At 41.6% G+C, this 26,945-nt stretch overlaps 1 protein-coding gene across 1 annotated transcript in view; it reads right to left on the bottom strand.

Annotated features, from left to right (window-relative positions):
• ACO1 (aconitase 1) overlaps positions 1–26,945 on the bottom strand; it is a 59,055-nt gene that overhangs the window by 29,485 nt on the left and 2,625 nt on the right. The window contains exons 2-4 of the mRNA XM_068553519.1: positions 9,244–9,362; positions 8,018–8,186; positions 6,837–6,974 (exon numbers count right to left, since the gene is read on the bottom strand). Of these exons, the coding sequence (XP_068409620.1) occupies positions 6,837–6,974; positions 8,018–8,186; positions 9,244–9,340 (404 nt within the window). The 5' untranslated portion in view covers positions 9,341–9,362. The remainder of the gene's footprint in view (positions 1–6,836; positions 6,975–8,017; positions 8,187–9,243; positions 9,363–26,945) is intronic.

Genomic DNA, 26,945 nt, shown 5'->3' with positions numbered 1-26,945 from the left:
GAGCCAAAGTGCAAGACTGCACGATGCGTCATAGGCTCCAAGTGCTTTACACACATGAACTCATTCAGTCATCATAACAACCCCTCACGTAGGTACTACCATTACCCCAATGTATGGAAGAGGAAGCTGAGGCACAGAAAGATTAGTTAACTTCTCCAAGGTCAGATGCTTGTAAATTACAAGAGTGGTCACCTGAACCCAGGTCTGACCGGTCCCGGAGCCTCTACCTGAACCACTATACCCACTTTCTTGTGTCACTTATTAATGATCTACAGAGCCTACCTGGTGCCACATGCTGGGCGTGCAAAGGTGCAGAAGGGGCACGTGTGCTGCCCAGCTGGAGCTCAGAGCCTAGCGAGAGACACGGAGAAGCAACCAGGCAACCATGAGAGTGTGATTATCAGTGTCATGATACGGGAAGTACAGGGTGCCAGGGGAGCGCCCAGAAAGGGCCATGAACTCAGACCAGGGAGCCAGCGATGCCTTCCAGAAGGCAGTGACATCGATGTAGTCTGGAGGGAGAGGGGGAGTCTGCCAGATGAACATGGGTAGGCAGGCACTCCTTGAGAAGAAAAAGACTGGAGGCACTTATTATTTACTCTACAAATACACATTCAGTTACCATGCGGATTTTTTTCTTTTTCTCTTGATGTGAATATTCTTCCAGATAAGTGTCAGTTGCTTTGATGGAATCAATTTCTGAGAGTATCTTAGAGCAGGGGTTGGTCCACAAACTACGGTTCATGAGTCAAATCTGGCCCAATACCTGTATATGTTTGGCTGTCAAGCAACGAATAATTTTTATATTTTTAAAGACTGGAAAAAAAATAAACGGAGACAGTATGTGGCCAGCAAAACCTAAAGTATTTACTATTGGCCCTTTACAGTAAAAGTTTGCTGATCTCTGACATGAAGAATGAATGTCTGTGAATGTGTGTACGTGTTAGAGAAAAGTAAAAGAAATGGAGAAGGAGAGATCCTAGTGTAGTGGAACAAGGCAGTTGTTCTGATCCCCGCCCTGACCCCTGATCAGCAGCCCCTGTGGACCCTCTGGATCCGATGCAGCTATTCTTGAAGGTACGCATCTCCACCTTCGCACTAGTACACTAAGGGCTCCATCCCTCCGGTCCCCACCTGTCTCTTCAGGTCCAGATCCACAGTCCCAATGTATCCTGGGCACCTGCATCAGGAACACCTCGGGCACCACAAACACAGCAGGTCAAACCCTAATGTGTGACCTTCTTTCCTACATTTCTTCCTCATCTCTGCCTGTCCATCTCTCATCTAATGACCTCCTCTTCTCCCACTTAGTACCTACAGATATCAGAGTATTAATTCAGAGACAGCTTCCTCTCTAGTTTCTCTGTCAGTCTAGTCAACCTATCTTTTGTACTGTCACCAGAATCAGTTTTCCAAACTACAGATCATCACAACCCATCTTGAATCTGTCAATGGATCCCATTTTCTAAATAAAGTACAAATCCCTTGCCTTAAAAAACAAGGTCCTTCAGTCTGACCTCAGACTTCCTTTAAGAGCCCTCTCCCATCCTCCAGTCCAAACTTTCAGTTTCAGCTGCACTGTGGCCCTCATACTCTCTCAAACCTCACTTTCCTCATGCCTTTGCATGCTCTGTTCTCTCTGTGTAGAATGCCTTTCCAGCTCTTCGCTCTTTGGTAAACATGCCTGGAGACCCAGATTAAGTGACACTCCTGGAAGAGCCCCCCGACTCTCCAAGTTAGTGCTTTGGTTCCTACACTTACTAACTGCATTCAAGCTGTGCATTCTCTAATCTCTCTACTATTCTAGACTAACCTGCTTCTTGAATAAATACTGGCACACAATAGGTCTGTTAAATGGATTTAATTTTATAAAAAAAAGGGAAGGCATCTTGGAATATTATTCTTAATCATGTATGGCCCTGCGCCATCTCTTCTGCTGAGCTCTGAGCACATGTGGACTCCCAGTCATTATGCCTTGTCCTCTTGTCTCCAGAAGGATTTCAGAGTTTCTCACAACAGAAGCAAGGTTGGAAGAGGACCATTTACCCCAGAGAATGCTGGGACCGTCAGTTCGATATACATGACATAGTCATAGGACAAGCAGAAGCCAGAAATGCTTAGGCTGCTTTAAGATATGTTAAATTCTAGGTAAAAAAAAGTTAAAATTTAAAAAAAATTAAAAATAAAATTAAAAAAACAACCCTATTTACTCACTAAAACAAAAAATCTTTCATGCTAACCTTGGCTCTTTAACTTAGTTCTAGTTATTCGAATGAATAAACAGACCTAGAATTCAGATTTTTCCACCACTCAGAACTTTCCTAGATTTACCCAATCTGGCGAGCTTTCAATAAGATCTCTGAATGTGAATGGCCTCACACACTAAAGAGGAAATTTCTCCTTATTTACATAAGTTGAAATCAGATTTGGATGTAGTTCAAAGTTTCTGAGTATTACATTTAATGGTACTCCAGAAATTCACAGACAGTATTTATAGAGAAGATAGTTTTGACACTCATGAAATCTGGTCAGAAATTGCTATGATATTCTTCTTGGGATTTTAAAAAAGGTTATTTCTGAGATAACTTTGTAAAACATTACAATAATGCATTAGTTAGATCCTCAATTCCTAAAGATGGTGTGAAGCCAATTACTATTATTCACAGCAGGGAAAGAGCTTAGAAATACTTAACTGAGAAAATTCACCATCCCACCACTCCTTACTTCATTCTGGAAGTAGCTGGAAATAAGCCCACAGCACACAGTTCCACAAAAGCTGAGACATCACACTTAATTCCTTACAAAAACGAGGAAAGAGACTGGGAGGTCAAATTGCAAAACCAAACTCAAGAAATAAAAACAAAACACTAGCAATGAAAATACTTCTCGGGCTTCTCTGGTGGTGCAGTGGTTAAGAATTCACCTGCCCATGCAGGGGATACGGGTTCGAGCCTTGGTCCGGGAAGATCCCACATGCCACGGAGCAACTAAGCCCATGCACCACAACTACTGAGCTTGCACTCTAGAGCCCGCGAGCCACAACTACTGAGCCCGTGTGCCACAACTACTGAAGTCTGCACGCCTAGAGCCTGTGCTCCGCAACGAGAAGCCACCGCAATGAGAAGCCCGCACACCGCAATGAGGAGTAGCCCCCGCTCACCGCAAGTAGAGAAAGCTGTGCACAGCAACGAAGACCCAATACAGCCAAAAATAAATAAATAAATAAATTTATAAAAAAAAGAAAATACTTCTCATAGAAGTGTTTCTCTTTAATTAAAAAAAAGTGTTTGCTAGATTTGGATATCATTTTGGATCAAAGTTCACCCCTAGACTTTGCTATTTTCATCACAATGTTTTCAGTATTACAATATAAATGAAAAAGGTCCATAAAAAATTGAAACCAGAGTTGATGGATGTCAAGGTTTAAGGAGGAAACCAAGTCACAATGAAGTTGGTGCTGACTCAGATTCTTTACCTGCTTAATTGTCAGGAGCTCTTGAGTTTTGAGTCAAATAACTTTAGACATTAAAACAATTACAATTCTGTCTCCACCAGTACTTTCACCTTCCAGGCCAGGGAAATGAAGATAAATCTATCAACACCAATGAGACTTCAAGAAAAAGTTGCCCATGATTTTGTGAGGCTACTTTTAATAATTTCTGAAGTGGGACTTTAGGAAACATACTTACTCTCCAATAGGATAATAGTTTGTGTATTTTTCACTCTTCCCTTTGAAATCAAAACATTAAATTGAGCTCATGTGATTTAAGGAAAAAAAAAAAAAAAAAAGACATGTTGCCCAAGGATGGGTTTAGAGTCCAAAGAAAAGGGAAGAGCTAGCAAGTATCCAGTCTGTTTGTTCCAAGAACCATCAATTCAGGGGACAAAGCAGTTTTCTCTCTATTCCTGAATTTCTCTGGTTTGGATATTGGCAATACTAATTTGAGAATGACCAGTTTCTACATTTCTCTTGAGGCTGTATGGAACCCACTTAAATCCCCAAGGAAGCAAATAAACGTTTTTGCTTTTTTTTTCCTTTGAGTGGTTGGTTTCATATTCTTAAATGACTTTCTGTTATAAAAACAATAGCTTTTTATTGTAAAAATAAAGAACAGTTACAATCGTTTAGCAGTTTGGCACTTCTCTTTCCAATTTTTTAATCTTTGCCTAGAGTTTCATCAAGCTGAGATCACTCTATACATACAATTTTTATCTAGCTCATTGAGCCAAGACATGAGCATGTTCCAAATGTTATTAAGGATTAAAATATAACCGTAAAGGTTACTTAATAATTCACTTTAAGGATGTACCATAATTTATTAAATCACTCTCCTTTGTTGGACACCTAGAATGCTTTTAAGTTTTCACTATTATAAATAATACTTTAATAAGCACTATTTAGTCATTAAGCTTTTGCTGAATTTCAGATATCTATAAAGTGTATGTTTAGAAGTGGAAATTCCAGGACAAAGGATATGGCACATTGCTTTCATCATTTCTGATTTGTAGTGCTATCAGCAGTGTATAAAAGTGTCTCCCTCCTGACACATTTATAATTAATAACATTTATTTTCTAAACTATGTTGATAAGAGAAAATGGTATCTCAAGGATTTAATTTACTTTTTTATTACTTGTAAAGTTGAAAAGGCTTTATATACTGTTTACCATTTGTATTTCCTTTTATTGTGAAATGTCCACTTTCCTTTGCCCATTTATTTGCTGGGTTTTACTATTTTTTAATAGATTATACATATTCTTTATATATTAGGGATATTAACTCTTTATTGAAAATATTTTTCAAGTTATCTCCTGGTAACTTTGAAGTCATTAAATCTATAGATTTTTTTTTCCTTTGTTTCATTCATTGCTTCTAAATTTAGAAAGGTCTTTCTCATCAAGACATTTGACACTATATAATTAAATTTTCTTCAAAATCTTTGATGATTTAATTTTTAAAATATTAATGCTTTAAATCATATGAACTGTTCTCTCTACCAAATAATTAATTTTCCCAGCATTGTATGCAGAACAGTTATTTCTTTCTAACTAATGTTCTATCTAAAGTTGGAAATAATTTTATTTAGTTATACTTCTAGGTTAAGATATCAGCCTTCTAGTAGTACCTGGCTGCCCTCCTTGTATCCAGATCCTCGTTGTATAATCTTGCAGTTACTGGAGTGTACTCCTTCACCCCTGACTTTGGGCTCAACTGTGCAACTTGCTTTGATTCATGTGATTGTGAATAGAAGTGATCCTATGTCAGTCCTCATCTAGGCCTCAAGAGATGCCGCAGGTTCCCGCTTGCCTTCTTGAGCCTCTGTGATCACCACATAGCTGCTTTCTCCTTTAGCCTGGGTCCCCAAAGAAGCACACATAGAATGGAGCTGTCCCAGCTGCCCTACCTATGTGCCAAGGCTGGGTGAGGCACAGCTGCCGAACTGCACTCAGCTGAGATCAGCTGAGCTCCCACCCAACTTGTAGATGTGTAAGAAATAAATTCTTATTGTCTTCTGCTACTGAGATTTTATTGGTAGGATTGGTAGGTTGTTGATAGGATTTTAGCAGGAAGAGAGAAGTGGATATCCTGAACAATAGAAGGAAAAAAGGAAAAGAAAGGGATAGACTTTATGGACACCCACGTGGAGAGGCAGAGATGGCCAGATATGAAATAGTTACTTGGAATCAAAAAGGAATAAGACTCCAGTGGTTGAAAAAAAAAAAAGCCAAACTCTTTTAAAGTCAGACACATACTTGTATTGACAAGCTCTCATGGCAGAATTTGTATGTGTTTTTCACCCAGACTTCAAGCTTAAACACAGGCTGTTCCCACCCAAGAAGTAAATAGAAAAAAAAAAAAAAAAAGATTTAATCCCCCCTGCCCCAACCCTGAAAAAAAAAAAACTTCAGGGGAAAATATTTATTGTTTGAGTTTTCCTGAATATACTTTTTAAAGATTTTTCTTCTTTTTTAAAATTTTTTTTATTTTTTAATAGATCTTTATTGGAGTATAATTGCTTCACAATACTGTGTTAGTTTCTGTTGTACAACAAAGCAAATCAGCCATATGCATACACATGTCCCCATATCCCCTCCCTCTTGAGCCTCCCTCCCATCCTCCCTATCCCACCCCTCTAAGGTCATCGCAAAGCACCGAGCAGATCTCCTTGTGCTATGCTGCTGCTTCCCACCAGCCAACTATTTTACATTCGGTAGCGTATATATGTCGATGCTACTCTCACTTCGCCCCAGCTTTGCCCTCCCACCCCGTGTCCTCAAGTCCATTTTCTATGTCTACCTCTTTATTCCTGCCCTGCAACTAGGTTCATCAGTACCATTTTTTTTTCTTTTTAGATTCCATATATATGCGTTAGCATACGGTATTTGTTTTTCTCTTTCTGACTTACTTCACTCTGTATGACAGACTCTAGGTCCATCCACCTCACTACAGATAACTCAATTTCGTTTCTTTTTATGGCTGAGTAATATTCCATCGTATATATGTGCCACATCTTCTTTATCCATTCATCTGTCGATGGACATTTAGGTTGGTTCCATGTCCTGGCTATTGTAAATAGAGCTGCAATGAACATTTTGGTACATGACTCTTTTTGAATTACGGTTTTCTCAGGGTATATGCCCAGTAGTGGGATTGCTCGGTCATATGATAGCTCTATTTTTAGTTTTCTAAGGAAACTCTATACTGTTTTCCATAGTGGTTGTATCAATTTACATTCCCACCAACAGTGCAGGAGGGTTCCTTTTACACACAAAAAAGACTCACACTCTGAGATTTTGCACAAAGCAGAAAACCCAAGTATTCATCCTAGTCTCTCACCTTCTGTTGAAATCAACCTGGATGGAATGATCAATGACAAGGTCAGCGGGACAGATAGGGTTTATTTTCTCTGGGTTTCCTCCTAACTTTTTCACAGCATCACGCATGGCAGCAAAGTCAACCACAGCTGGCACACCCCTAAGAAAAGGGAGATTAAGCAGAAAACAAATCTGTTAAACAAGTGCCATGGGATTTTTCAGCTTTTGCCTCTGCTGATAATATTGGCAGTGGGGCTGTCTCATCAGTGGTGCTAACAATGGATGCGTTAGAAAAGTGAAAGTGTCTAAACACATTCCCTTCAGCAGAAATCACATCAGTAATAAGCGCCACGACTGAGTGGTACCTCTATATGCAATTTTATCCCTGCATTGAAGTTCACAGCCAATATGGTCTAAACAGAGAAACTGTGGGAAAGCTGGCAATTAAAAACTCTGGAACTTTTTCTGCCATCACTGTTCCCTGTTCACATGGTGGGCTGACAAAGACCTGGACAAGATATACGGATCACGCCCTTCAACTTCAGACCAAATTTAAAGGAATGGATATAATTCAGAAAAGTAGGCTGTGAATCAAATTTATACTAAGTGAATGCTTCCTTTTTATTAGAGAATAAAATTTGGGTGACCTTCCTCTAAAAAAAATGAAATTTGCTCTCCAGAAGGAATAAAATAACATCATTTCAAAATGAAACGGTAATGTCTCAAAATGAAGCTGTGATGGGGAGCAATTCCTGGGAATAGCAGGATGTGAGCAGAGGCTTAACAGCAACACAACAGGCCTTGTGAACTACGTATCTCCCCTCAGGCGAAACATATCAACATTCCAAGGACAGCTGTTTGAAACCTGGCTCCTTGGGTGATAGGACACAGGGGCGAAAAGATTCTGAGATAGCTCCACTCCATGCTGTTTCTTTCAGCTTTTGCTAGTACACTTAGGACTAGGATATTGAAGACCAAGGACAAAGACCTTTGCCACTGGAAAAGGTGGAGTGAGTATGCATCCTGATTTGCCTGAGATTATCTCTTCCCGTCTGGGATGACTGCCCCCTTTTGCTTCCAACCGTCTCTGAATGTTGAGTGAAAAATTATACAGTCACTGTGTTTTTTATTTTTGCTTTTAAGAAGCTTTCTTTAAAGGCTGACAAGGGATGCAGAGAAAGAGTGAAGTGACATGAGGCTCACGTGAAGTCCTGCAGGATGACGCGGGCAGGCTTAAATGGCACTTCTATGTTCTTATGCTGCATGACATTCCAATTTAGGATATTTTCAACATCATTTTTCTTCACCAAAAATTGATCACAGTTCCGAATGGCTGCCTCCAGGAGAACTCTGATAGAAAATGGTAGTCGTCCTAGGAGTAAAAGAGAAAGTATAACAAAACAAAACCCATGAGACATCTTATTATAAGAGCTCTCGAAAGCCGAACTCCATACAAACTTGATACAAGGCATCACACTATTCTTGCAGCAGGGGAAGAGAGTAAATTTAAACTGATCTCAACAGTTTAAAATACAAGACTATTGAATGGATTTAGGAGACATTCAGTACTAGAAAATACCAACAGCCTAGGCAAAAAGAAAATATTACAGTTAAATCTTTCATAATAAATGGTTGCCTAGCCTTGGAATCCAGTAACAGAATTTCCCTTAAGTCATCACGAAAGACATCAGTCTAGATAATTTACTGTATTACTGTTAGCAAGTAACACACACATACACACAATAGTATTTCTTATGAAACCTAGTGTTTAAGAAATGAGAAAATAACCCCTTTACAATTATTATAATAAGACTAAAGAATAGTCAGATACATCTTTCAAAGAAAATAAACCCCTAAACACCACATAGTATGGTCATTGGTAACTGTGTTTTCTAGAATAAAACAATGGTAATTCATAAGAAAAGTTATTTTGTTTATAAAAGAAATGGTCCATCCGGATACATGAGAATTATTTACCAGTATTATCCAGAAAAGGCAAGACTACAAAGGTAGAGAAGCACAGGAGTTGGAATAAAAAAGGCTTGTGTTTTCATCCTCTTCTGCTACCTACATAGTTGTTATTTAATCATATCATTTACTCTTTCTGGGCCTCAGCTTCCTCAGGACTTCTTATGTTTTTAAACATAACATGATAGGGTTGTTATTCAGATTAAACAATATATATGTACAAACACTCTCTATACTAAATGTTATGTACATGTTACATATATATAATCATTACTATCTACTTGAAAACGAGCAATGTAAGAAAGGTGTGTATTTGTGTGGTTAACCCAAGACCATTCAGCCATCTCTGCTACTCCCTCTTCCAACTCTCCTAAAGGCTAATTTATTAAGTAGCTAACTTATTATGCAAATGATATTCCAATTACTATCAGAGCACTTACATCATAGAGCCATGTACCTACCATATCTTGAATCCTCCAATTTATTCAAATTGAAGAATTTCTTTCCTGGTTGTGCAGGATCCAAAGGCTCAGCGAGGTGTGCAAATGGGTTGCTCATGATTCCTGATGGCCACGTGTCCCTGAAAAGGACAGAGAACATTTAATTTCTACTCTCAAGGCTGGACCTTATTTATTCAATGAGTGTTTGCCCTCTTTAACAATTTTGATACACGTTGACTTCAAGAAATCACTTATTATCTTCTCAGAGTAGGGGAAAGGTGGGACAAAAATGAATAGAAAAATGATATCCTTAGCAAAGAAAGTGGGCTCTGTGAAGCTATTTGTGAAAGCTAGGATTCACCTCTCAAGAGTACATACAATTCCAAACTTCTTTTGCCTTATCTGTATACAACTTTCCAAATTTCTTGCACTGATAAGTCATGAGGAAAAAGGGAAATGAAGGATGTGTTGCATGGTAAATCTCGAATATATGAACAGACCTCTGAGCTGGACTCATGTTTTGCTTGATAGGAGGTTAAGAGGTCCGGAGCAGGTAACATAGTGCAACTGTATAAAACTTGAGCTCTGGAAGAGCGGACTTGAAAGCAGCTGTCTTCTGTTGTAACTGTCTCTGCAGCGTTTTAAATAAACCTGTTAGTTGGAAGTCTTCCCCACTCACTTTTGAGTTGGTAGCAAGAGTGAGTTCACATCAGGTAATCTTTAAGATACACTGTGGTGGCATAAAGGCGCAAACTCCCGAGATATGTTTGGAGAGGACCCTCTACCCCAGCTCTGGGCAGAATTTCTCCTTATCTTTTTATAAATTATAAGTGGTGAACAAGAAAGGACACTGTTCCTGGCCTCCACCACACAGATAAACAGCGATTTCAAATAACTATATAACTTAGAGCAAAACACTCCGGGGTGGGAGTCGGAAGACTTGCTTTCTAGTCCTACCCCTTGGGCAAAAATCCTTTAATCGATCCATTCTCCAACAGTCTTAATTTTAAGATAATAATAGTAACATTCCCCTATCTAATCCAAGGTTTTTATGAATAAATATTCATAAAACCTATTTTTGGGATGACTGATATGGAATGATCAACATATTACTATGAAATAAAAACAAGTACAATATCTTATTCAACTTATGATTGGGTAACACCCTGATAAACCCGTTGTAAACTGAAAATATCGTAAGTTGAAATGTATTTAATATACTAAGCTACTGAACATCACAGCTTAGCCTAGCCTACCTCAAATATTCTCAGAACACTTACGTTAGCTTACAGTTGGGCAAAATCATCTAACAAAGAGCCTCTTGTATAACGAGGTGCTGAATATCTCATGTAATTTATTGACTAATGTACTGAAAATAAAAAACAGGGTGGTTGTCTGGGTACAGAATGGTTGTAAAGGGTATCGGTTGTTCATCCTCCTGATCGTGTGGCTGACTGGGACTCATCACAAGAGAGTATTGTACCGCATACCACCAGCCCGGGGAAAGATCAAAATTCAAAGTGTGTTTCTACTGAATGCCTATCGCTTTTGCACCAAAGTGGTCAAAAAATTGTAAGTCAAACCATTGTAAGTCGAGGACCGTTTGTACAGAAAACAACTGTTTGTGGGGATAAAAAGTGACAAGTGGGCCTTGTCTCCATAGACAGGCCCATGTCTTCGTTCAGACACAAAAGAGACTGGTTCCTTTAAGAGGGACAGAGGCCTAGAAGTCAGGATTGGGAGAAAGACTCAGCTTCATTGTATATCCTTTGGTATTATTTGCATTTTTAACTGTACAAATATAACTGTTTGAAAACTAGTTAAAAACTTAAAAGAGATAGACGATGAGCACACCCACCGTGTCTAAAGTCCAGTGCCAGGCAGTTCCGGGGAGAGGCAGCTGAGTGAGAAGCAACCCCTGCCTTCCTGGAGTTGCGAGTGAAGAGACAATGGGATGAGCCGGGCACGGACTGGCAACAGGCATGAGAGAATGAGAAGGAAGGGTGCGGTGGTCTGCCGAGCGCCTTTTTACTAGGAATCGCCTCTTTCCCCTAGTCCCACGTGGTTTTTGCAGGAGCTGCCATTTGGTGGGGGAGAGGGAAGGCCAACTGACTTCTCTAGGAATTCCGGAACTGAAATTAAAGAAAGCCTAGCACGGGATGCTGGGGCGTGCCCTAGATCATCTGCAGTGGAATTACCTGGGGCTCTTTCTTGTTAAAAATAGGCTCCCGAGTCCCGCCGCTGAGCTACTGAATCAGAAGGGGCTGAGGGAGGCGGCAGGAATTCGACAGTCTCCCAGGTGTCTCTAGCACGTGTCCAGTTTGAGAATCATTGCTGGACACCGTGGAGGGCCAGGTGAGGAAGGTACACTTGATTCAGAAAGCAGGGAGGTACCGTGGAAAGTATATGTTTGAGAGGGGGAGTGAATCGCAACCAAAATACCACACGGTTCAGGAAGGGGGCCTGAACAAGTGAAGCAGGCAGCGCAGGGGCCTGGCAGCCAGGGCAACGTTTGCCCGGCTAAGGGAGTGGCAGCCACTTGGCTCCAGCCGCAGGCTGCATGCAGGAATATGCCAGCCCAGTGTGGACAGAGCCAAGTTTTCAAGCGAGGCTGGCAATCTGGATTTCTACACGAACATTCTTGATTTATAAATGTTGGTAACTAGATTTTTCTAAACTGCTGAGTGGGCCTGCAGCACAATGGCCAAACCAAACACGCCTGAGGGCACTACCTGACCTGTGTTCTAACTTAGCCTGGCAGATGTTTTGGAGGAATGGGAGGTAACCACAGAGAGAAAACTCAGGCAGGGAACTCTGGAAGTGGTGGGAACCCCTCGCTGAACTGGGCACGGTGGGCTGTTCATATCTTTCAAAAGCCTGAAGTCACTGAATCATCCCTAAAGGGGCTCAGTTTGCCAAAATTCTGTGGTTAAACCAGTTGCCAAATTGTACCCATATTTGCCATGGTGCAGTGAGGACACAGGACACAACGTGTCAGTTTGCTTCCCCGTAGCTTATAAATGCCCTGGCAGAACTTTGGAAGCCTTACACGATTCCTGCTGTTCCTACCACCCTACAAAGCCAGCTGGTATTTCAGGATGGATATAGTGACCAGTATGGCTCTTGTAGAAAATGTGTCGTATAACGCACTCTCCATCTGCCTCCTTTTTTCCTTAGAGACTAGATAATTGTGTAGTTTCACTATATAAATGAAGGAAATTTTACTTGCAGAAGTTAGGAGAGACAAGAGCCAATGACTAATTACTAAGTGTCAGCACGTGCCAAGTGCTTCATACCATCTTCTATAACTCTGGCAACATCTCTGTAAATTCCAGCCTATCATTACTCCCATTTTACAGCTGAGAAAAGTGCAGCTCAGAGAGATGGAAAAACTCGCCTCGGGGCATACATCCAGTAAGAGGCAGAGCTAGGTTTTGAACTCTGGCTTTTTCCACCAGCCCCTTGGGGCTGCCTCTCCAGGTGTGGCAACTCCTGGTTTGAAGATGGTGCTGGCTGGAGGTCACCAACCAACCCCCAGAGCTGAAAAAAGCCAGGAGACGCATGGGCCTGAGAAATCCTCCTACAAGAGGCAGTTTTGAATACTAGAGTTGCCTTTCCTTCTTTCTAGGGGTCACCCAGCACAATGGCCTGAGCCAGGCATTGATTGTCACATGTCCCTTGCCACTCTGAGCCACAGGTCAGTGGAAAGCAACAGCAGCTGTGTTTTTGCAACCCCAAATTGGTTTTGCTTGGAAGTTGGGAAATGGACCTTCCCCCCCTCCCCCGCACCACCACCCCCTTATAAGCCTGGAGGGTTCTGGAAATCAGAGCCACTCCACAGTTTCACTCATTCTATCACTCTTGTTTCAAATGACCTTATAGGAGTTCCCAGTGCTTTAGTAATCCCAAGAGGGAGCCAAAACAACCACATGCCAAGGAGGGTGTGAGGGGAAGGATCTCTGGTTTGGAAACAATCCAGATCCAAAGTAGAATCTAGGCATTGTGAATGTACCTAGGTCTGCCTTACCCTGGCCAGAATCCTAGCCCATCCCCAAACCTTGAGTATTACCCCAAATTATCCCAAGATCTGTGACTTTGCTAGAAACGCCACCAACTGGTCAGGGAATCCTGTCTACTTCCACAACCACAGAAAGCACAGACCCCACTGTTTCAATTCCTTTCTTATCTGCATTGTTCCTGCCTTTTTTTCTGTTTTGTCTAATCCCCATTCAATACTAATAAAAGAGAGGAATGAGCAAACAGAGAGGATCTGTGGGGAGAGGGTGGAGTGTCATCCTAGGTTTTTTCTCTTTTGGAAGAGGGAAGAATTAGTAGGCATGGAAATATGTTCGGGTTGCTGCCTCTTGTGTTCCACAGAATAAGGTGGTACTGCATGGAGGCAAAGGAAATAAAAAAGAGAAAGAGAAAAAAGAAAAGGAAAGAAGGGGAAACGATATCTTTTAAGCAGCGAGTTTACAGCTCATTCAGAACTTGCCCTTCCTGAACACTTGTGTTGAGAAGGCTAGGACTGCTGATATCTGCCTGGCCTCTGAATCAAGTGGGACCCATGGACAGTTCTCAAAGAAAAGGAATCCAAAAAGAGACACTTGCACCATCTCTGAAACCCTTCACTACATCTGTTCACATTCGGAAAGAAAAGATAATTATTTGGTAGAGAAACGGTGTCTCTCAAAGCTAACCCATCCTGAAATACCAGCTGGGTGACTTGGCATGATCCTTACAGATACATTTTGTGCATCAAAGAGTAGGGGTGGGGAAGGGAGTGCTGGACACCAGATTTTTAAAGTAAATTACTAAAAATACTAAATAGTAGGCACAGGCAGGCAGATCTGAGACACTTAACACATGAACTACGCTCCCAGTAAAAAAAGTTGAGGGAGTTCAGTGCTGGGGATCCTCTCCAGCCACAGACAGTGTTGCTGCCAACCGACCTTTGGCCTCAATTTAGGACACTGGCACGTGACTTGGAGAGGCACCTTCACTTGTACATGTGTGGCTTGGCATTGATCCATCACCACAGGCTAGGGACACTTTGATCTTAGATGTTAAGGAGGTAATGAGATAAATCAGAGAATGGTGAACCTACCTTAAAGAACCTTACCTAGGACTACATCAGGGGACCAACATTCCCCTGATGAGGAAATAGAGGCCCTAAAAAGAAGTTGACGGCCTGGGGTCACAGGATTATAAGTGGTAGAACCAGGAGAAAATATAGCTGATTTTCCCTCCAGTAAAAAAGCAAATTTCTGGCAGGGAAAACAAACAAACAAAAACACCTTAAAATCCTTCGTAAGTAGAGTTGAAAAAAGTACTACTTAGGCATATCACAGTCTTCTGGCACTTTTGTGAGTTCTATAATCATTCACTGAACCTTCCGTGGTTCAAAATTCCAGAGAACTGACAGCTAAACTTTGGGAAAACAACTTGTGGTTAAGTTTTTAACTGTCTGCTCTTGATGACTAGTTTATTCCAAGAGAGGCAGAGGAATGACAAATCAATTCTGTTGATATAAATATCAGACCCACATACCATTCATATGCAAATGAATACAAAAAGAAAGATACAGAGTAAAGTTAAGATATATAGATTGCCAACAGGCACATGAAAAGATGTTCAACATCGCTAATCGTCAGAGAAATGCAAACCACAATGTCAGTAGTTTTGCAAATCAAAACCACAGTCTCACACCTGTCAGAATGGCTACCATGAAAAAGACCACAAAAAACAAATGTTGGCAAGGATGTGGAGAAAAGGGAACCCTCGTACGCTATTGGTGGGAATGTCAATTGATGTAACGACTGTGGAAAACAGTACGGAGGTTCTCAGAAAACTATAAACAGAACTACCACATGATCCAGCAATTCCACTGCTGTGTATATATCCGAAGAAAACGAAAACACTTATCTGAAGAGATACATGCATCCCGCTGTTCAAAGCAGCATTCTTTACAGTAGCCAAGATATGGAAGCAACCTAAATGTCCATCAGCAGATGAATGGATAAAGAAGATGTGGTGTATATATATACAATGAAATAGTACTCAGCCATAAGAAAGAATGAAATTTTGCCATTTGTAACAACTGGACTTGGGGGGTATTATGCTTAGTGAAATAAATCAGACAGAGAAAGGTTATCACTTACCTGTGGAATCTAAAGAATAAAACAAATGAATGAATATAACAAAACAGAAACAGCACAGAACAGACACATAGATCAATGGGACAGACTATAGAGCCCAGAAATAAACTAACATACTTATGTTCAATTAATCTACAACAAAGGAGGCAAGAATATGCAATGGAGAAAAGACCGTCTCTTCAAAAAGTGGCGCTGGGAAAACTGGACCGCTACATGTAAAAGAATGACATTAGAACATTTTCTAACACCATATACAAAAATAAACTCAAAATGGATTAAAGACCTAAATGTAAGACCAGAAACCAAAAAACTCCTAGAAGAAAACGTAGATGGAACACTCTTTGACATAAGTCATAGCAATATATTTTTGGACCTATCTCCTAAAGCAAAGGGAACAAAAGCAAAAATAAACAAATGGGACCTAATTAATCTTAAAAGCTTTTGCACAGCAAAGGAAAACATGAACAAAACAAAATGACAACCTATAGAATGGAAGAAAATATTTGCAGATGATATGACCAATAAGGGGTTAGTTAATGTCCAAAATATATAAACAGTTCATACAATTCAATACCAAAAAAATGAACAACTCAATTAAAAACTGAGACCTGTTATAACCTATGTGGAATCTAAAAAATAAAACAAATTATTGAGTATAAAAAAAGACTCACAGATATAGAGTACAAACTAGTGGTTACCAGTGGGGAGAGGGAGGGGAGGAGGGCAAGACAGGGGTAGGGGACTTTGAGGTATAAACTACTATGTATAAAATAAACAAGCTACAAGGATATATTGTACAGCGCAGGGAATATAGCCAATATTTTATAATAACTATAAATGGAGTATAATCTTTAGAAATTGTGAATCACTATACTGTACACCTGAAACTTATATAATGTTATAAATCATCTACATTTCAATTTAAAAAAATACTTAGAAAAAAGATCAGAGAAATACATTAAAAGAAAATTTTAAAAACAAAATTTTTATGTATTTATTTATTTATTTAGGCTGCACTGGGTCTTAGTTGGGGCACCTGGGATCTCCGTTGTGGCATGTGTGATCTTTAGTTGTGTCATGCAAACTCTTAGTTGCAGCATGCATGTGGGATCTAGTTCCCTGACTAGGGATCAAACCCGGGCCCCCTGCATTGGGAGCACGGGGTCTTAGCCACTGGACCATCAGGGAGGTCCCTAAAAGAAAATTTTAAAAATAGATGCTCATTGTGGAAACACTATTAATCAGCTATAAAAAATGAGGTAAGGGGCTTCCCTGGTGGTGCAGTGGTTGAGAGTCTGCCTGCCAATGCAGGGGACACGGGTTCGAGCCCTGGTCTGGGAAGATCCCACATGCCGCGGAGCAACTAGGCCCGTGAGCCACAACTACTGAGCCTGTGAGTCTGGAGCTTGTGCTCCGCAACAAGAGAGGCCGCGACACTGAGAGGCCCGCGCACCACGATGAAGAGTGGCCCCCGCACGCCGCAAGTAGAAAAAGCCCTCGCACAGAAACGAAGACCCAATGCAGCCAAAAATAAAATAATTAATTAATTAAAAGAAAAAAAACTTTAAAAAAAAAATGAGGTAATCCTACCATTTGTGACAACATGGACTTTGAAGACATTATGCTAAGTGAAATGAGTCAGAGAAAGACAAATACTGTATGATCAGATCACACTTATGTATAGAAGTAGAACCTAATTTAAAAAAAAAACACACAACTCACAAAAAAAAAGAAAAAAAGAAAATGCAAGTGAACAAAAAGAAGAAAATGAAAGTCATCTGTAATACCATGGTTTGGAGTTTCATTTAACATGACTTTTAAATGTACTTGGATTTTAAAAAAATGATTAGACCTCACATTGTTTTGTAAGTTGCTTTTTTTTCCACTCAGCAGTAGACCACAAACATCTTTATAGAGCCATCATGTGATATTTTATATCACATTTAACTACACCATAAAAATCTATCATTCAGATATATAGTTTATTTAAATCTCTTATTATTAAAATAGGTAGGTTGTTTCCAAGTATTAACATTCAAATAACGCTTGCAACTTTCGTATACATCTCTTCAAATAGGTCCTTAATCCATTTCCCTAAAATAAACTCGTACCTTTCAGTTCCTAGAAGTAGGACAGCTGGGTGAAAGGATTTGATATCTCCATTGGGTTGCACATCACCAGGTTGCCAGGGAAAGGCTGTACCAATTTTATGACCCTTCTCTGAAGCACTGAGTAAATGAAGGTGCCTAAACCAGGCAATATAATTGGTTTTTACCTTTTGCCAAATTGAGAGATTAAAAAGCTAACCTTGGGCATTTCTCTAATTGCTAGTGAAAGTGAATACCTTTCCATCCCTCTGTTAGAATCTGAATTTCTTCTTTGGTAAACTCCCTGTCTGCCAGAAAGGGCAAACCGAGGGTCACTAAGATGGCCTCTGGTGACCAAATGTTCTCATCTTTCACTGAACTATTCCTGTGGATGAGACTCAGCTCTGTAGTCCTGGAGAGGCAAGGACTGCCTGTGGCCTCTACCTGATCTTGAGACTTGCAGTCTGTAAGATTCCCCTTTACCTGAAGGGAGCGCTAAAATCTAACGCACAGTTTGACCCCATGCTCAGGTGCACTGTGAACCTAGTTGGTTATAGCAAAGTAAGTGACCAATTAGCTTACCTCACAGGCAAAATCCCCACTGGGGTCAGTGAGCTTTGCTACCTGTAACCCAGACCATTTCCAAGCCCAGGCAGCAGTCTTGCAAATGGGTTTTGTGAGGGAGCCCGAGTACAGCATATGGATAGTACAATGCTAAACCACTGCTCTTGCTAGAGGATCGCCTGGGACTATACCCCAGCTGACAGTCATGATGCCTGTTTGGTACAGCCAGATTTGTAGAGATGTTTGGAAGAGTCGACTGATTTTAGCTAAATGCCAACGATCAGATAAAATAAGAGTCACGTTTTCGGGTCTTTTTCCAGCCTTTGGAGTATATAAATCTAAGATTTAGCTGCTTATGCTGTCGGAGTTGAATCCTCTTAGGTTGTCTTATGATAGAGAAAGAGGCATGCATATGAATGGGCCCTGCCACCAACCACAGGATTTCCACGCATCAGTGGGAAAGAGCAGAGGAGAGGCGTAATTGTGGGCAGCAGAATTCCCGTCAGTAATGGGATGGGGAGAATAAAGTTAAGGGGGTGGGGTGGAGATTGTGTGCAATCAGTTTCCTGGAGAGTTAGGATAGTTTGAAAGAGCCTTCAGGTGATTAGTTGAGAATCACTGCTCTGTGGTCTAATGTACAGACGACACACCCTCAGAATTGTTTATTTAGGATATCTAAAGACACACAAGAGTAGATTTTTAAATCTATGCTAACAGCAGAAAGAGGTTTCTTCTGTATTCATGTGGTTTACCCACCTCTCTTCCTCTCTTCTCACATTTTCCTAAATATACCTTCCCTGAATTTTCATGGCTTCCAACTCCAAAGTTAAAGCAGTATCACTGCATCTTTTAGGGTTTACTTCAGTTCACTAAAAAGATTAGCTGTGCTTCATTTTTTTCTGTTTAAAGAGAAATTAATTGGTCGCACCCCCAAACTGACTGTTGTGTATCTAAACATCATGCTACTTATAAACAACTTCTTGTCAAAAGTGAGATTCCAAGGATGTCTATAAACAAGATTGAGGTCAGAACCATTCAGGCCAGCAAACCACCATGGCTTGTCAACTCGGTTCTTTTACGAAGCGGAGAGCTAGAAATATTAGTTCTTTGCTTTATTTGATGCAGACGCATCTGGAAAAATGGAATAGCTGAATAGCTCTGAATAGCTCTGAATAGCCCAGAGACCAAGTCACTTCTTTGATCTTCTTAGCTGTTCATAAAAGTATTGAAAAAAAAAAAATACACACACACCAAAAACACACAAAAATCTCTTAAATGTGATACTTGTAACCAAAAGAATTTTAAAGCCACAAGTGCAATTGTCTATTTTGGGAGAGAATGAAAAAGAAAAAAAAGAAAAAAAAAAAAAGGAAAAAGAGTAGTACTGTTGTAGGAAAAATGGGGCATGAGAGAAGAACGGTCATGTCCCAGGCCTAGAGTCCTTGGGATGGCTGGCCAAGTGAGTGAACCATAGAAAAGTGAAAGTGGGTTTATTTACAGAGGTACACACTCCACAGAAAGAAGCAGCCCCAGGGGATGGGGTCCTCTTGGAAAGTGAGAGCAGCCCCTGAAGTGTGGGGCTGGTTAGTTTCTATGCGCTGGGCAATTCCATACGCTAACGAGTGGAATATTCTATCTTGGAGAGGGGGCGGGGATTTCCAGGAATTGGGGCACCACCCACTTTTTGGCCTTTCATGGTTGGCCTCAGAACTGTCATGGCGCCTGGCAGTGTGTTGTTTAGCATATGCTAATATATTACAGTGAGTGTACAATGAGGCTCAAGGTCTACGGGAAGTTAAATCTTCTGCCATCTAGGACCTAGTTGGTTCTAACCAGTTGTTGTCGTATCCTCAGGATATGTCATTCTTTTAAAGGTTGTGCCTTGCCTCTGTCCCTCCTGTCTCAGTGCAGAAGGAGGGTCTTAGAGAAAGAATGACTTTATAACAGTATAACCAAATCCATCAACACATTTTTCTTGGGCACTAATTAATGCAAAGTGCATTTTACACCACAAAAGTCAACAAGACTCTGCTTTCAAAAAGCTTTGCCATCACACAATAATTTGTCACTTTTTGCTAAAATTTTAAGTTATCAGTCTGTTTTCACTAACTCTTTTGTCTCATCCTGGACCACTGACCAGAATGCTCCACATATATTCCTAGAGTTCTAAAAAGAGCTATAACCTAAATGATTCAGTTTCACTCTGAATAAGCCACATAACCTTTCTGTGCCTCAGTTTCCCAGTCTGTAACATAAGGTTACTTGATGATCTAAAAAGTCCCTTCTGGGTGAAAAAATTCTATGTTTCATTCATTCATTTGTTCAACACATATTTATGTTAACTGCATAATATGTGCCGGGAACTGTTTTAGGCACCAGGGATGCACCCGGGAACAAAATTGACAAAGCCCCCTCACGGTGCTTCCATTTCATTGGAGGGAGATAGACTAAACAATAAACAAACATAGAAGCAGAACGTCAGACTGCGACCAGTTCTGTGGATAAAGCAGGACAGGGCACTAGAGAGTGTCGGCCATGAAGGGTATCAGGAGATCAAAGAAGGCCTCACTGATATGGAGCTACTTGAGAACAAGCTTGAAGGAAGTGAGGGGGCAAGCTCAGTGCAATCTTGAGGAGGGGTCAGATCATGTGCAAAGGTCCTGAGGTGGGTCTGAGGGAAGGCAAGGAGGCCAGAGCAGGGTGAGCGAGGGCAGAAAAGGAAAAGATTGAGGTGGGGAGTAGCAGAGTCAGCCACTGTAGGAACTCTGACTAAGGACAAACTACAAAGTACTCTCCTAACTTTACACTTGGTTTAAATTGTACATTTCCAACATCAGAATTTAGATTTGGTAAGATATTAACTCATAATATGAAAACATTAGGTTGTCATTTAAAAAGTAGCTACTTCCTGAAATCTAACCCTTCTGTTTCTCTGAACTTCATTAAGTAACACTGGAAATTTTCAGGATGTATCATAAAAATGATCATGACTCACTCAGCAGATGTGCATAACCACTGCCAAAGGTAATGGTCAGGATTTGGGGGACCAGAGCCGTGACCACGGCACTGATCAAGCAGCCCCTGCCCCTTTGGGGCTCCCCTATTCCAGGCTCAGTGGCCAAGACAGCACAACATCATATGAAATTCCCAAAAGAGAAAACTTGCCTGACACATCCTTTAAGCTCATTTTAAATTAACTGCAGTAGCACAAACTCCAAAGAACAGAAATAGTTACCTTTATTTTCTGGTATCACTATGGGCTAATATAAACAGAGTTTCACAAAAAGTCTTGGTGAACTTCAGATTTATTATTCCGGAGATGCACTGAGAAAGGAAAGTCATTGTGGGGTCATGAAACATTTGTCCAGAAAGTAAAGGAAGAAGCAGGGCAGGACCCCCTCAGAAGCAGGTGTCCTGGCCAGTTCTCAGTTCCTGACCTCATCCTCTCCTCGTTAAGGCCAGTCCTCAGCCCCTTCTCAGACTGTGGGTCCCCTACCCTGCAGCAACCCACCATCGCCAGCAGGGCTTCAAAAATGATGCCTGCAGAGACCCGAAGTCCTACTGCATCTAAGTCCTGAGAGTAGGGGGCGCGAGGGGGCAGCAACTGTAGTTGTTACTAGCATTACAGAGCAGGCCTGGTCGATAGCCATCCTTTAAGAGTGGCGTGATTTCCTCAAGCTCCGAACTCATTTCGTAGATCCTTGATAACACACTTTTCTAACTCAAATTTTAGGAATTAGAAAGAGTGTCACCACGAAAGGCTGGGTGTCAGGTTGCCGGAGGTCTCACAGGGCAGCATTTCTCTCCATGAATTCACCATGTTTCTGAGGTCATCTGCCCCAACCCACTTCAGCACTGCTCAGACCCAAGAATGATGACTCGTACTAATAAAGTTCCCAGAAGCTTGAGGTATAAGCCTATGTTTCTTGGTTTTCGAGAAGAAAGGCAGCTGCCGGGAGGACCTGAAGCTCCTGTTTTCTGACCAGCACGTTCTTTGCCCGCAGTGGTATAGCCATGTGGTTAGGAGCTGGGAAGCTGCAGCCAGGCTGCAGGCGTGCTGAGAGGGAACTCAACCCAGATGGAGGGAACGTCCATCTGGCCTTAAGCCCAGCTCTTAAGCAATGATGCTCTAGTCCCATCTCAGTGGCCCACAGAGCAGCATGGCATCTACACGCAATGGCCATTTCATTGGGTCAAAGATGTGACAAGTAATAGAGCAGCATTCGACTATGACACATCCACTACCTGGGCCTCGCTGGCTTGTCTAAGAAAAGGGACTGACCCAGATTCATTCATACATTTGACATTGATAGACACTGATTTGACATTGATGGGATAAAGGGATGAGTCCCCTTGCTCTTCAGTCACACACACAGACTGGTCAGGAGTTTATTAGACTATCAAGCAGTCCATGCTACTGCAGCAGTGGATGGAGAGCAATAAAGAAGCACCTAGGGGTGCTGGAATTCCTTGGCGGTCCAGTGGTTAGGGCTCCGAGCTTCCACTGCAGGGGGCACGGGTTTGATCCCTGGTTGGGAAACTAAGAGCCTGCACGTTGCACGGTGCAGCCAAAAAAAAAAAAAAAAAAAAAGAAGCATCTAGGGATAGCACCTAATCCAGCATGGGAGGGGGTCAGGAAGACCTCCAGGGACAGGCACGCCATGCACGAGCCTTCCAGAACTACAGTGAGGGAGGGAGTCAGGGAAAAAATATTCCAGGCAGAGAAAACAGCACATGTAAAGGTGCGGAAGTGTGACCCTGTGGGAGGCATAAAGCAGTTCCGTGTGGACGAAGGACAGGGTTCACGACAGGCAGGGCTAAGAGGAGAGGGAAAGGGAGGGGCGGAGCCCACATCATGAGGGACCTCGCGGAAAGGCTCGGATTTATCCTGAAGACAAGGAGGCACATTAAAAGATTCTAAGCTGGAATCTTCAAGACCTGATTTGATTTTCAGAGATCATTCTGGTAGTGGTAAGAGCTGACTTGGGGGAAGGATGCTAGATTGGTGTCAGGGAGGCAGGTTATGGTGCTACTACAGTCATCAAGTCGGAAGAAGGGGGCAGGGGCAATAGATTCCAGGGAGAGTTAAGAAAGGAGAATGGACTGAGGGTGGGTGAGGAAGAAAGAGAGATCTGGGATAGCTCCTGTGTTCCTCATTTGGGCAAACTGGCAGAGCCAATGACCACAATGGGAACCGGGATGTCGGTTTTAGACATGGGGAATCTGGGATGAAGAGGAACAGCAAGCAGCAGCATATATGTGCCAGGAGCTCAGGAGGTCTGGGCTGAGAGAAGTTTGGACAGGCATTCTGCCATGAGCGCTATATCACTCCATGGGCACTGCAGCCTGCTGACATGTGCCGAGTGCCCGTGGAGGGCCAGGTACCTTATCCACATTGTCTAATATGGTCCCTCAGCAACTGTGAGATAGGGACTACCATCCCATTATACAGATGAGAAGACTGAGGATCAGAGAGGGTAACTTGCCAATGCCCTGTGGTCAGTGGCCAGATTGGGAGTGAAACCCAGGGCCCCTGATGTCAGGGCCAACTTCCTCACACCCTGCTGCTTCCAAATAGGCATAGCATTTTATAGCCACTCCTCATCCAAAAACCCACATTAACCAAATGGATTAAAAAAGTTAAGTCTCACTTTAAAACAATCTTCAAACTCTAAGGTACATATGCGAGGACTAGATAGTCAACCTCTAATTTTCCCTAAAATATCCTTGATTTTGGCAAAATTTGTATGACAGATAACTTTTAAAGTATGGGTTGATGTCAAAAACCCATCACCAGGCTTCACCAACCCTTAAAATGTAACTGATTCCTTATCTAAGCAAATACTTTTATGAAACACAGCAATTCTTAAGACCAGTCTGGAGGCTGGTCTTGATCCCACCACTATTATAGAACTGTCCTGCGCATGTCTGCATAGCTCTTGCATGTAACCGACTGTCCACAATGATTCGTTCACTTCTCCGCTTCTCAACCAAAAATTCAAACCTGGCAATCCTGTAGGAGGACACTTTCTTCAACCGACACGCCTTCTTCATGAACTAGGCCACAATGTGTATAATTTGCTTTGTAATTTTACAGTAATGGCCATGAAAGGATGACGAGGTTAAGGAATAATTAAGCGTTCCATACACGTCAGTCTGAGCAACAGCTCAGGCAATTCACACTGTTCAAAGATGGGCTTCCCCAGAGTTCTCCTTAAGTCATGAAAAGAGAATGAGAGAGAACCCCAGCAGCACACACGCACAGCAGCCTTGCCAGTTCATCAGAAAGTGGATTAACTTCCACGACAAAGACTAAAGCAGAACCTGAGGAATCTGGGAAGTGATTGGTTCAGAGAGTGTGATATCACTTTGATAGTTCTACGCAGTAGGATATACATACTTACTTCAAGAACCTGGTCTGGCTCCCAAATATATGTAGTGCTTAGAGAGAGAGAGTTTCCCGTCTTTGCGTGTTCCCAACATCCAATCCCAAAGCCCTTTGGTTTCCAATCTACGCTTAAAATCAGACTCTGCCACTTTCTGCCGTAGACAAGATTCACTCTATCTGCCTAAGCCTCAGTTTACTTCTTTGCAGATTTAAGGCAACAAGAGCTGCCCTGCACTGCCCTGCCCAGCTCACAAGGGCCACTGTGATAATTAAAGGAGGCAATAGATGAAGAGATGGTGTACACTGGGAGCAACTCTATACCTGTGAGCTGCCGTTATTCATGAGATTGATAGCAACTTACTTCATGGGGCGTGCGGACCCTAAATGCAGCCAATTTCTTCTACTGAAGATTTAAACCTACATCTTAAAACATAATAGATATTCTAAAATGTTGTCAGAGTCACTCTTCCCTACCAAGGGAAAAAAAGCATTCTAGAATAAGAGAAGACCTAAACGCTCCAGATATATGTGAAAAAAATGACAACAGACCATAAAGAAAGACCATTTTCCTCAAAAAAAGAAAAAAAAAAAAGATGTCTTCTTTATACTGGCTCAAATTGAAGATTCTTTTTGTTGCAGTACTTTAAAATCTTTAAAAATCTTGCAGGTGAGATAAAATGTTCGTGGTCCTAGGCAATATCTGAAATTTTTTCTTTGAACATAATGCATTTCTTTTGTAATCAAAATTTTTCTCCAATGAACTTAATCAATTTAAATTAATTTAGCATCTATTTCTTGAGCATCTTCTTTGCATTAAGCATTTTTAAGTAGCATAGGAGAAAGGGAGATAAGGAAAATCTTGTTTTACATGAAGATTATGATCTAAGGAGACTGAGATAAGCTCGCAAAGAACTATAATATGCTAAGGGTCATAAGAGAGGTCAGAGGAAAGTGACAGCTATAACTAAGGGAGTTGAGAAAGGCTTAACAGAGGAGAATTGGGAAAAGGAAAGAGGGAAGACTGATTTAGCCCAGAAGGCAGAGAGGAGAGCAAATGCAGAAGCAGAGAAGGGGGACCACACAGCAAGTGTTCAAAGTCCGCCCCGGGGTTCCGTTGTGCTGACATTAGGACAGAAGAGTTTTAAGATTTTGTTACAGCAGTTAGTACATGCTTGTTACTAAAAGACACAACAAAGATACTTTGTTAGTTTATACAGTTGAAAATGAAGATGCTAACTCCTGGAAGAGGGAAAAAAAGAAGTGAGTTTGAGGAAAGGTCCAGATGAAACAAGATTGGTCAAATGCTAATGTTCATAATTGTTGAAGCGGGGGGTTTACACTCTCCACTTCTTTGGATGTCTGCAATTTTCCATTAAAAATGGCTAAAAAAGAAATGAAGGCCATTCAGTCTGTGGAGATGGTCAGCTGATGGCTTCTCAGGTGATGGGGCTGATCAGATAAGAACATTCTAAGCTCTAGGTCAGTTGGAGGGAGCGGGCAGGGCTGAGGCTGGAGCTGACTCCACAGGCGGAAGTAGACACTGCACAACATAACTAAGGGCTGTTTTCGGTTCCCCATGCCTCTCGCTCCATACTTCTTTCTCCATTTCCCACTGGGAGGAAGGGAGTAGCAGGGGTCTGCTACTGGCCGAGTCGGTGGTTAAGTCAGTCTAAGAAAAACGAAGCCAACTATGTTGCCCTCAATGTACAAATAACTGTAGGGGTTATTTTTGGTCAAGTCAATTTTTTAAAAAATTTATTTATTTTATTTATTTATATTTGGCTGCGTTGGGTCTTCGTTGCTGTGCGCGGGCTTCTCATTATGGTGGCTTCTCTTGTTGTGGAGCACAGGCTCTAAGTGCGAGGGCTTCAGTAGTTGTGGCGCGCGGGCTCTAGAGCACAGGCTCAGTAGTTGTGGTGCGCAGGCTTAGTTACTCCAGGCTTAGTTGCTCTGCGGCATGTGGGATCTTCCCAGACCAGGGCTCGAACCCGTGTCCCCTGCATTGGCAGGTGGATTCTTAACCACTGCATCACCAGGGAAGTCCAGTCAAGTCAATTTTAATACTTGTTTAGTACTTGCTAGAAAATATTAATAAGCAAAGTGAAGAGAATTAAAAACCCACTGTACCCCGCCACCAAGAGAAAAACCACCCAGCATTTGGCACATCCTTTGCCTCTGTCCATGCGTGTGCACATCTGTACATACACACACATGCTTTCTCTCCTCGTCATGGTAGGATCACAGAGAAACAGTCTTGGGTAACAAGTTTTTCAATTTTAAAACTGTACTTCATGACATTTCATGAAACAGCGTTTTTACAACATCAGTTTAAGGGCTGCACAATAGTCCATTAAAAAACAGTCTGATCTGCGTGGATGGACCTAGAGACTGTCATACAGAGTGAAGTAAGTCAGAAAAATAAAAACAAATATCGTATATTAACGCATATATGTGGAACCTAGAAAAATGGTACAGATGAACCGGTTTGCAGGGCAGAAATAGAGACACAGATGTAGAGAACAAACG

This window comes from Eschrichtius robustus, chromosome 10 (genome assembly GCF_028021215.1).
Source record: "Eschrichtius robustus isolate mEscRob2 chromosome 10, mEscRob2.pri, whole genome shotgun sequence".
In the NCBI taxonomy this organism is placed as follows: Eukaryota; Metazoa; Chordata; class Mammalia; order Artiodactyla; family Eschrichtiidae; genus Eschrichtius; species Eschrichtius robustus.
This window is presented reverse-complemented; position numbering and strand designations above follow the sequence as displayed.